At 40.9% G+C, this 12,825-nt stretch overlaps 1 protein-coding gene across 6 annotated transcripts in view; it reads right to left on the reverse strand.

The window, feature by feature from the left end:
- agap1 (ArfGAP with GTPase domain, ankyrin repeat and PH domain 1) overlaps nucleotides 1–12,825 on the reverse strand; it is a 153,025-nt gene that overhangs the window by 50,450 nt on the left and 89,750 nt on the right. For 4 of the 6 annotated variants that reach the window (XM_088605701.1, XM_088605705.1, XM_088605702.1 and 1 more), the window contains 2 exons: nucleotides 12,062–12,230; nucleotides 5,823–5,984 (listed from right to left, as the gene is read on the reverse strand). In XM_088605701.1, coding sequence (XP_088461827.1) covers nucleotides 5,823–5,984; nucleotides 12,062–12,230 — 331 coding nt within the window. The remainder of the gene's footprint in view (nucleotides 1–5,822; nucleotides 5,985–12,061; nucleotides 12,231–12,825) is intronic. The other 2 variants (XM_088605707.1, XM_088605706.1) reach the window with 1 other exon arrangement.

Consider the following 12,825-nt stretch of genomic DNA (forward strand, 5'->3'; position numbering starts at 1 on the left):
TTTACCATTAAAAAGTTCTATATCCATATATAAGCATTACGTAGAATGTGTACAACCTAAAATTACTTCTATGAGGAACTTTACAAATAGCCTTCTGAAAATCTAAACAAGCCATATCATATTTTCTGTTTGAATCCATTATTGCTATTGCTCAGAGAACTGAAACAAGATAGTTAAGGAAGACCTAGCTTTTCTAAATACTTGAGATAACCGGATTCTGCTTGTACCGGTTTAAAACATACTCGAGTGGGTGCTCTGACAAACAGAGGAAGAAAGCAGAATTATCCATACCCATGTTCTCAGGGTCAGCTGCTGGCGTCCCTAGTGAACGCTTCCAAGCAGTGTGAGTTAAATTAAAATCCCCCCACTATAGTCCCTTTGGCCGAATCACTGTGTGAAGCACATTGTGATGATGGTCACTGTGAAATGATTACAACAAATATATGAGTGACTGACTGATTAATTGAGGGGAATTTAAATAATGGAAGCACATCAAGGTGAAGTGATCTGCATTAAGAACATCCATTTGAGTTAGAAGGGTGGGACAGATGGGACGTGAGTGATGATGCACTGTGAGAGCGTACAGGTCATAGTGAAGCACTTTCAGGTACCAGGACTGACTGGGGGTGAGGTAGGGTGACATCCTTTGTGCTGCTCTCTCCTTTCTGATCCACAGGTGGAAAGTAGCACAGCCACAGGCATAACATGAAAGGGGCTGGAGGGGGGGGTTCTGGATATTAAAGAGGATGTAGAAGTTCATAATCTATTGATTATAGCCCCTGCCGATATGACTAGCAGCCTAACACAAGACAGGCACGTGTGAAGTCAAACGGGAGGGAAACGTACGGAGACTTTTGACACACTATGTATAAAGCGTAGTGGAACACGCCCAGCTTCTGAAGTTTCAGAATCCATAGGGCTTTCCAAGTTGGTAGCTCAATAACAGCCTTTAAAGAAAGCAATCAAGCATGGATATGAACACGTCGGTAGCGTGCACATTTCACCGTGAGAAGACTTAAAATGCACTACTAAAGCACATAAACAAGAAAAGTTATTAACAAGAGGAGACCATTCAGCACAAATTAATATGCATGTCCTGTACAACTGTCTCCTGAAGATAATGACCTGTTAACCTGTATACAGCACTATTAGAACATGCAATATTATACCTGTGTCACCCATAATATTTTGCACATCAAACACAGATGGAACAAATATTAAACTTTTCCCCCTAGATGCTAGAGGAACAGGTAAAAGAGGGCTAGATCGACCAAAAACAAAAATGGTCAGGTGCAGAGCCCAGCCAAAGTGCATTAGAATAGCAGTGGTCACCCTCGACTTTCTGAGCACCCAACAGAGGGTCAACAGAGCAGCAGCGTTGCTCTGGCATGTAACATCTGATACCTGGCGGACTAGTGGTCTCACATCTGTGCACCAGTATGCTCACATTCCCTTGTGTTGAGTGGGGATGAATGATCAAGAAAATGCACAACGGTTCCTGGCGCAGTGATAATCAGTAGCCCTCACAACTGATCATTTTCCATGATCTTAAAAAGAGACTTCGAGGCAGGAAAAAATGCGTACAAAGACGTGCACTGGCACAGGGGTACGGAGGCAGAGGTTAAGGGGAGAGGAAAAGGACAATAAAGGCCAGGCTGATTAGGAAGAATGAAAAATAATAAATGCATCAACACTGCCTCGAGACAAACAGAAATTAAAATAGGAACATTAGTCAACTGGTCAGGCAACTGAAGTGATTGGTCCCCAGTGCGCTCGCCTGGAGCCAACTTCTCATTCCAAGAGGGAGAGAACGCTCAGAACTTCCCAGGGCTCGGAGTCTGCCCAAAGAAATGTGCTCCCAATTAAACAGGAGAAAGCGATTATTGTTATTAGTATTATTTTTATATCATAAAGGGAAATGGCAATAAAAGGCCAAACTTATTATATGTTTTGTGCATGCATGCTCGCTTGGGGCCTTGTTTGCTAAAGTAGTCGGTCTGAATGCCAAGGAGGGGAATAAAGGCAAAAGAACATTCTGTCAGGAGTCTGCAATCTGAGGCACACAGGGTCCAGCAACCTAAAGTACTAGAACACAGGGCAAGAGTGAATTCACCTCCCAGTCAAATATTTGGTCTTTTGCCACTGTTTCTCTGTTTCATTACCCTGTCTTTACCTTTGTATTTGGGGGCATTTCTATTGGAGACGGGAATAACCAATAAATACCATTTTCATGTATCTCAGAGCCCCCCCCAGAATGCCAAACATCCATTAGGATGCAAAAGCTAAATGAAGAAAAACTGAAGCATTCTCACTGAAGCATAGTATGAGTGATATTAATGTTCAAGGCAGTGATATCAGGTTCTATATTAAATACATTCACACAAAAGTAGGAAGAACCGGCAAGGAAACACACTGATCCCTAAATCTTTAAAAAAAAAGGAAAATTCCAGCCAGGACATTCTTGTCAAGTCCATGAAAGATTTTAACCATAAGAAGTAGGAAAAATGACAAAGACATTATGTTTGATTTTAGTTCTCATGCAATTATTATTTTGTGCTATTTGCAGAAATAACTACAAAGAAAAAAAAATGTACAGTAAGCTCTTAAACCAGGTCACTTCTCATTTCATGAGAGAGTTTCAAACTTGAAATTCTTTTTATTAGTGAAGGATTTCAACCAGGAAAAACAAGATGGGTCAGGTTCATCCAGCACCAATTCAGAACTTGATTATACTTTTTCAAATGAGTACAATAAGAACACATATCTGTGGTTCAAGGAAACAATCAGAAGATAAATTCTGGTACCCCATCCTGAATAATATGAGACTGCCATGGTCATTTAAACCCCAGCTGGAAATGAGGGGTTAATTCAGACTGACAACACTAAACTAAAACATATTTATCTAAGCCTCTCAGGATGGTTGTGTAACAGATAAACTTCATCCTCCCCCAGTCTTTATTAGTACAACAGCAACTCTTAAGGGGCCATAGGCTGTTGCCTGCATGCAACTGGAGGAAAACTCCAGCTAATTAATTTATAATTTAATTATTTTACAATTTTTAACATAAGAGAAGCAAGATCTCATTTCTGTGAGCTCCTGAGGCTAGAGGTGACAAGCAATCAACTTGCAACTCACGGTCATACAGCTATCAAAATACATACAGTCAATGACTGCACTCCATCACATCTTTAGATACAAATAAAGGTTATTTTTAAAAACCCTTAATGGGTCTAATATTTTGAGACAGTGATTGGTAAAGCCCTACTCAGGATGACATTGGGCTCCAGGATACTTTAATGCCCAAATGCCTGTTTTTTATTCCAGCAGGTATGGGTATGAAATGTACAGTAGGTTGCCTTGGAATTATGTTTGTATTGGCATGCTATATACTCAGAAACTATAGTAATTGAATCTCGAATGCAATTAAGGCTATCAGTCACTAATTAGATTTGTTAGAAGACAGTTCTGGGGTGCCTTACTGTGAGAACTGAGAACTTAGATTAATAAAACAGACGGCACAGTTAAAACATTCTTAAGGAAATAGCAGCAATGAAATCAGATCACTGAACATCTGGACATCAATCTGTTGAAGTTCTCTCAGAGATATAATAATACAATTTAAAACATTTGCAAAGAAATTATACCAAGTTATTCTAGTAATGTTAGTCTTGCAATAAGCTCTATTTCTGCATTGAATTACTCTACATGCCACCAAGTCTGTTAAGTTGCTTTTGATATTAATAGTATAACACTTTTTATAGCATCTTATTATGTAGGCAACATTCACAAAACTATGCATACAAAATGCCACTTAATTTAGAGCTTTATGTAAGGTGCCAACAAGTATCACTGTGGTTAAAAACAACCACCACAAAACAAACATCTGCTGTAAGACTTTAAAGGCAAACATCTAGAAGTCCAGGCTGATCTGCTGCTCTCAAGCAGAGAGACAGATGCATTTCTGACAAGCTGCTCCTGCACACCCCCTGAAACCACATTTAACCATTTTACAACTATAATTGTTATTTAAAGAAGGCACAGAGTATCGGGAAAACAGAAACTGAGGCATTAACTGTGGGCAATGCTGGGATGAGCCCTGTTTCTTCTAGCTGTCTGCTGCACTCAGTACTGATCGGGTAGATACACCATGTGACAGCTGCCTGTTACAGAGCACGGGGCAGACAAGGCTTTAACCCTGGAAGAGCACAAACAAGATGTCAGGGCCACGCTAATCCAGCAGAAAACGTGCAGCACCGGCATGTGAGCTTTGTGCATTAAGAAGGGAGAAATCCTATTTCGGGACTATTAGACTATTACTGCCTCTTGTAACCTTCCAATGTGTGATGATAACAGAATCTGTTACGGTATGTGTTTGACAGTCACTTTCCTGAAGCTAGGTTCTGAGTTTTATTATCTGGTGGGGGCAGAAACGTAGCAAGTGTTTCTCAAGCCGATTGCTCTGCTCTACGATACATCCATCAGAAGTGCTCCTTTTCTTCTTTCGCATTGAAGGGAGGCATGGGGTTAAAGTACAGAAAAAAAAAAACTTTTAGCATCTCAATAGCACATTCTCTCATGCCAAAAAAGAAAAAGACTGGAACACTAATTGAAAAATCTAGTGATTTTTTTGGTACCCTCCACCTCTCCTAAAATTAATCTGGAGTTGATCATCGTGGTCTCCAAGCAGCCATTAGCTTGATAAACAGTTAAAGCAGCATTAGGAGCTGACAGCTCGATCAATGCTAGATATACGAGAAATCCACAAGCAGCCCCAGCGCACTGGCGCCCCCCCACCTCCACCTCTTATTCTCTCTTCATTTAACTAGCACCTCATTGTAACACTGTGCCCCCTGTTGCTCAATTGATCCTACAATGTCTGCTTAAATGGTGGATACCCCAGAGACGGCTTGATAGCCTGATTATAAGGACATGAGGAACTCTGCCATGCACAAGCTCCTGTTTTGCCCAGGCCTCACGATTCAGTCCGGCTAACAATGGGAAAACATAGTCCTTGCTGTTGGTTTAGTTTCCAAACGTTACTCATTAAGAGAGGTGGGTAAGAGTAGCCCATTTTCTTCCTGTTACATCATACTTGTCCACCCCCCCTTCCCAAACACATACACACTCCCCTTTCTCTTTCTTTTATTGCCCATTAGGTCTCTGTATCTCTGCTATGTGCTTTGCATTTCTCTCAGCGAAGAGTTTAAGAAATAGGTCCCGAGGTGGCCGTTTTTCAGTCACCTCACTTAACGCGGCTTAATCCATGGTTTCTGCACACAGAAAGGTGCAGATGATGAGGGCAATTAATGCAAAAACTTGCCTGTACCACTAAGACCAGGTAATGAGATGGAACATTGCTGTAACAAATAGCTTGAAACTGCACACAGTGGCCTACGGCAAAACCATAGCAAAACGGAAACATGGGCAGCAACAAAGCTACTAAACTAATAATGAGAGTGACAATTTAGTGAATGAGAAACTAATCTTTTTTTGTAATTTTTTTATAAACTAATCTTGATGCAAATCTACCTATGATGCAAAGTAAAGACAGGGTGAAGACTTTTCCCTTGTTACGTCACACACTGCTACAGGCAGTGTTTTCAAACTAAAAGCTCCGTTTCGCAACTACAAAAAAAAAATCACCTGACAAATTATTTCCAGGAAAGAGCAAAAAGTATTTTGAAAGTCAGAAATGGAAAATGGTCAACATCGCTAGCATTCAGCAAGACAGGACAATGAACGCAAGCCCGCGGTTTCTTTTGAAATGGATTCCACTCAGATGTGCCCGTGCTCCCAGCCTGAGGGCGGTGGTGAGGCCTACCTGTGCTGATGCCGGAGTTGGCGATGACAGTGGCTTCGCTCCACTGGTCAGCACTGGACACAGAGTAGGAGCGCTGGTGCATGCCATCGGGCCGGCTGTTGAAGGACACCAGGCTGATACCGCTGGCCATCTGAGATGCTGAGGTGCTGCTGGTCACTGACCCTGCAGGGCACATGGCGAAGACCATGAGAGAGGCCGGCAGGCAAAGTGAGAGAGTGCGTGTGTGTGTGTGAGGAGGGTGAGAAACTTTCAGGCCTGGAACAATCTACAACCGATTCAGCCATCCATTTTTAACTGCTTTATCTAATACAGCGTCCTGGGGGAGTCCGAGCCTATCCCAGCAAGCAACGGGTGCAAGACAGGTAACACTCTGAACAGAACACCAGCACACAGACACAGACACGCACTCACCCACACCAGGACCAATTTCTCTGAGGTGAACTCACTGACCAGTTTATCTGTGGACTGTGGGAGGAAACCCACACAAACACAGAAAGCACCCCAGCTACTGAACCCAGCACCCCAGAGCTGTGAGGCCCACCCAGAGATAGACCTACCTTCTCCTTTAACCTTTCGTAATTCTGTATTGCACTCTACCGCCGGCATTATTATCAATCAAATAGTTCTGTTTCGCTAGGTGATACAAGCAAATCTGCGGATAAATATATAAACTGATAAGAATGATAGAAAGTAAGAAAATTCCACTGTCATATTCCCCCAGAAAATGAAACTTCAGGAGGTTAAGAAAGCAAGAGAGTTTCAAAGTGCTTAATTAATGGTGGAGACAAAAGAAAGAAGTAGTTAATCCCTGAGGTTTGAAGAAAGGGCTGATGGCAACTGTAGTCACACTGTAGGAGAATTCTAAATCTGATTCACAATTAAATTCATGTTTTAATTAGGAATTACTGCGGTCTTAAAATTAATCAATTAGACATTGGAAGAGGAGAAAATGAGCCTGACGCTGCCCTAAGAATACCACATTTCTTCAGGCTCCATTTATAACAATGCAGGAGTATGACAAGCCCCTGCAAAGCATCATGGGAATCTTACAGAAGGGTTTTCCTGTGTCCATTTCTTCACAATACTGATAACACAAAGAGATATCCTCACTGTTACTGGAAAACCTAGAAACCTGCAAATGAGTGATGTACACCAAACCTAATTATTGTTGAACCCAAAGCATAACCTGACAGTACAGGGTACCAGCTGGGACACCACACCAATCTATTACAGGAGGAAAACAAACAAGCACAAGAAGAGAAACCAGTTATGCCAGTATATATTTGGAAGAGAGAAAATAGAATCGCTGGTTAAAAACCTAGACATACAAAACATACAAACGCCACAAGAGAGGTTCTGCACAGTCCAGAATATCAGACCCAGGATCCAAGAGCTGTGAAGCAGCTGGGCCATCTGCCACACCCATGTTTGACTTTAGTCTTTCAAACTACAGTACCTCAGCTACTCAGTTTCAAAACCTCAGAGCTGCACATGCCTTCCCTCTCTTTAAAGGCCAAGGTTTTCCTTTTCTATGCAGAAACAAAATTCTATGGCAGTCTTCTCTACTAAAATTGTAGTCATTCTGTTTTAAGTGAACAATGAGTCCTAACGGATCTGTATTACCTGTCACAGTGGACTATTCTGAACCATACAAGAAGCACTTTAATGTTATGGAGGAGTAGAGAGGAATAAATGGGGTTAATGACAAAGGTCACATGATGAGGAATTAATTAGACTGGACTGGTATCATGTACCAATCCAGAATGTACCATGAGTTTTTGTGATTGTGTGTTTGTTTTTCTAATCAATGTGAATTAAAGAGATAAATTAGGTTGGTTTCTTGGTAGCCAAACTAAACTATATAAATAAGTTGAAATTAAGATAGCAGAAAACACTGTTTAAGCCACCAATCTGAAAACTTGTAACTCTTGATTGTCTAAGATATACAAGACTTTTGCACTACAGTGTATATATTTCAACAAGAGGTACATATCCATGCAACACATCAACACTTCTGTACTTAATGCAAAATAAGCTGTTTACACACCTAAGAGTTAGTTATCTCCAATAATTCCAATTCCATTAGATATAAGTATATATATTATAACTAATAACTATTAGATAACTGTTTGCTGTAATGCAAAACAAAACATTTGCTATGAAAAGCATCAATACTGGAGCACTGTATAGTAGGTATACTCTGCCTACAGTGTAAACTTTGAGAACAAAAGATAGAAGAAGTGACACTTCTGCTAAAAATCAAATGACCAAACTAAGTCAGGCCATCCTAGCAGAGAGCGTTAATTAGCTCTGCTGGTTGACCACTGGGGTGATCTCTTCTGAAGGGGAGGTGTGATAGTCACTGTATTGTCCTCTCCAGTCCACATCTGATATTAGATAAATTAGCTTTAGCATTGCTTTATACAAGAGAAGGTTTACTTGCATTTTCCTTGTCAAAACCGGTTTGCTTTTAGTTAAACTGAATCGCATTTTCCACTACAGCTTACCACATAATTACCTTGGAATTTACTCCAGTGAATCTAAACAGCCCAGCAGAGAGTCTTCCTCTTGAAATGTCACAAGTCACACTGATGCCTTCCCTGCCTTGTGTTGTGGCTTTTTTATTTCATTTAACAAGAGCTGGGATGGCCATCTAATTTTCAAATCAATTCCTAGGACAAAATCTTCAGTTGATTCGGTTTGAATAAATAGGGTGCATCAGCTTTTGCTTGAGAAACCCTGGAATTTAAGACAGGGTTTCTGGAGATTGACAATTCAGAAAAAATCCTATTTAGTCACTGCCCTGATATCCATTTTTGCCCCGGAAAGTCTGGGTTGTTCTGTCTTCAATGTTGTAGTATCAGCACTAACGTCTCACAGATTGTCAAAAAATGGGTTTTCTGGTCTGGTTGATAACTGTAAACATGTAAAACAGAAAAGAGGATTCTGCCATGTTAAACTGAGTGCCCCCAAACTTGATGCAACCGCCCAGTTTTCCTGAGCTCACTCTTCCCGATTTAAACAGCATTTTTTTAATAAGACCAAGCCAAGACACGTTCCTATCATCTTTTTACCAGGTTTGTGTTGCTTCTATATCAGCAAGAGGTGAAGGCCATCCACCCTAATAGGACGGGAATATAATTATCAGCTGAAATCTATAAGATCTTTTCTATTGTTTTGTCTTCAATTCTTGTTAACATGCCAGCAGTCCCGGAACCTTGCCTGCACTGGCCCTGTATTCTTTATAGCATAAATAAAACTGAGGTTAAAAACAGATTTCTCCCTCTTCCCTCGTCCTTTCTCGTGGAATGATGATCTTCTAATCTCTGCAAACTAAGTGACTAAGCTCATTTTAAACAAGCACTTAGAAGTAAAGCGCAAAAATGTATCAGTTTTACTTTGATCTATAGCAGTGTGATTTGTCTTTGGGTATATGATGTGCTGCTTCTGTCTGCCTACGGGAAATTCCAGCAAATGAAATGTCACGTCTCAATTTAATCTCCTTTGAAATGAATAAATAAGGTCCTCTTGGCTTTAATGAGCACCTTTGGTAAATGGGAACATTTATATAAAGAAAAAGAAGGGAACTTAACAAAGAAAAAGAGGGGACAACTTGGATGGACCTAACAAGTAGTGCAAGTCATATGTGGGTTTAAAAAACTATATCGATTGCTCTGTTTGAGATGGCCAAAAGGGATTTAAGGTTTCGAAATTCATTGTAAGGTTTGCAAGTGAAACAAGTACAATGGCAGCCTGGAGAAGCCCTGCCTGAGATTGGAATGGTTTGGATTTAAGAAATAAAGCAGCTCCCAGCGGACCACACAATAGGGGGATAATGTATCCTTAAGCACAGCCAATGAGCTGTCATTCTGCACAGCCAATTACTTTTATACGTGTGTCACTCAAAGAGGAGAAATGAGTGGTCCCATTAGCTGAAACCCTTTTGGCGCTGCTCATAATGTACTCTGGGCTCATTAATCCAAGGGAAGAGAGCATTCCGCATGGACACGCGCGCACACACACTCGAGAGAGAGAGAGAGAGAGAGAGAGAGAGAGAGAGAGAGAGAGAGAGAGAGAGAGAGATGTAGATAAGGAAGAGGAGAGCAAGAGGGAAAAGTAAGACCCCTCTCTTCTCCTCTGCTGGATAAAACAACACTAGTTTTGAGACACACACGGTTGCAGCAATCTAAAACATACCACCCATTTAAAAACACTTGATTACAGTACTTTTATTTTTTTTTAGAAGAGTAGTGTTTCAAGAGTCAACCAGAGAACGTGAAAAATGTATTTTGCCCCTTTTCAGCACTTTCACTTCAGAATTTCATTTTTTTTAAATTGCAAAAAAAAGTTAGACATCTGACTTACAATAGGCTGATTGACTGCTGATTCTGAACTATAAGAAAAAAATAAGATTTTTCTACCAGCCTTGCTTAGACTTCTTGATCAAGACATTTTTTATTTCTTTCAATAAAAATGTCAAATCACGTGTGTCAATCTTCCCTTGTTTCTAAATGCAAAAACTATTTTTTACTTCATCATTCCTTATTGGTTTATTCACAAGGCACTAACATGGGACAAAGACATTTTTTGTCACAAGTTTTACTACATTCAAGAACTGTAGTTACAGTATACTACACTGTATACAAGAAGAAAACCGAAAAATAATGTGCTACATTTGGGTAAAAGTACAGTAGGAATCCATCCAATTAATGCAAAAGTGATTGGACACAGTAATAAAAGATATTCTCAACACGGTAAGAGTAAAAATCCAACAAACGCATAAAAAATAAATTCCTTGTAGGTCTGTGGTGCACAACAGATGACCCACATGTGAAACTAGATATACCTTAATACACTTTAATGCATGAATACATTCGAAGAAACATGAAGCTGATAAATGAATGGACAATATATTATGGGAATCAAAATATAACTTGCATACAGTTCTTTCACAACAGTCAACACCCACAGCTTTCTGTGACCTCAGTAGCTTCAACAAAACCTTTATTCCATGTTTTTTCACTGCTTTGCTCAGTGTGCACACTCAGTACAACACAATCGCTCCCTCGCCCTCTAACTACCTCTCATTAGAGCCCATTTTTGGAGCTGGCTGAGTGGAGAGAGAAGTCTGATCATATTAATATTCATGACAATAATTAGTATTCTGGGTCACTGAATATTCATGCTATTAGTTTGGTCTTTCTGGCTCCCTTACATGACGCGAGGAAGGGGACTGCTCTGGGTCTGAGCAGGGCAGAGTGCTCTTCGGCAGGCTGCACTGGCTCGGCTTGCGTTAACCCACTGCTGTGCTGTTTGGGTTCCAGCATCTAGAACCTAGAGAAAACCTTCCCCCGGAATGGAACAGCATAAACCAAAACTGTGCCGGCAGAAAATGCAAAAACGATGGCCAAAGGGCGACACGAAACCATATTAGAGAAGATCATTAATCACAAGTGATTGATATCCGGCCATCTGGCCACTAAGGCTTTGCCATATTTGCCATTTGCATGATGCTCATCTTTGGCAGAGGTACTGATCCCACACAACAGCCAGGGGAAAGCAGACAGGCAGTTCACAAATATGTTTCTAAAAGCAATCACATGTGAAGGCAAGCATGTGCAAAACTGCATCACTTTACCATATTAGCAAATACAGTCATGGACTAAAGTCTCCAAATACCCGACCAAACTAATGAATGCTAATTTAATATGCATAAAGGTCAAGTCAACAATGCTCATCACTTCATGTGCTTCCTTTACTGTGCATTTGAATTATATATCAGCTTTATTATATTTTATTTGACTGTGGCATTAAAACTGTGTTTTGAGCCCATTCAGTGTTAAGATTTATTTAAGACAGATGGAATCCATGCGATAAAAAGGTATTAAATGACGTTTACATCTGCAGCATCTGTAATGAGCAACGTACATGTCACGGTTATCTACAAGAACCTTCACGTGAAGATAAAAAATGCTAGCTTCTTATTAAGGGACAACCAGGGGTACCGAATTCTGTTTTATAATGCATTACACCAGGACAAAAACAGACCTTTATAGAGAACTTCTAGAAATGAGCAGCCATGCAATCAAAGCTCCCATACTCAAGCTATATTCAGATTCACAATTTGGTGATATTATCCAACAGATAAAAGACAGGGCAGGGAAAACTGCAGACGATGCAGGTATTATCAGGACCTTGTTGAGCAATCGTGCTCTACGCAGTTGAGACAAGCCTCCTACCTGTGTTCTGTGCAATCTGCAGGTTGCTCATGTCCTTGGCGAGGCCGTTGGTCTTGGGGCTGGAGACGGGGGCGCAGGCGGAGATGGCACGGGGGGGCCTCTTGCCAGGCACCTTCACAGTAGTGCGGAGCAGGTCGATCTCTTTGCCATGGACGTTCTGCATGTAGTCCTACAAGGAGGCAGAGAGACGCCAACTCCGTGAGGTCAGGATGAGCTGGTGCTCCCTGTGCACACCTGATCTTGGCCTGGTATTGCTTCAGAATGGCACAGCCCTATCATTTTGTACAATACAAAGCAACTGATGATGCATTTCTATTTCTTTATACTTGACAAGGCAGCAGACTGGGCCTGGCTGCAGAAGCACTACCACAGTCAGGTTTGGAGGTAAGGCGACGTCATGATTTCCAAGGAAAAGAGCAAGACAAACTGAGAGAAAAGTACAGCCGATGGAGCTTTGTCCATTGGGAAGACAGTATTCCTGTGAGATCGCCATGGAACCTTTTAATCACTTCAGTGTATGGGCTATTAAACAGAGGCGAAGGAGTGCTTTCTTGGAAAAACATCCCATGGTGAATTTATAAGACTTTCCTTTTTAAATGAGTCTCTGCAGAAGCCACAGGTCATTTCCTCCAGGAAAGACAACCATCCTGACACAACAGCAGACTTGTTTGTGGAGTTAACACATTTCATACACAAATTCACTAAATGCAACCAATCCAACAGGTATAGCTACAGATACAAACGCAAGGAAGAGAGAAGAAAAC

Source organism: Lepisosteus platostomus, chromosome 14 (assembly GCF_059453375.1).
Source record: "Lepisosteus platostomus isolate fLepPlt1 chromosome 14, fLepPlt1.hap1, whole genome shotgun sequence".
NCBI lineage: Eukaryota > Metazoa > Chordata > Actinopteri > Semionotiformes > Lepisosteidae > Lepisosteus > Lepisosteus platostomus.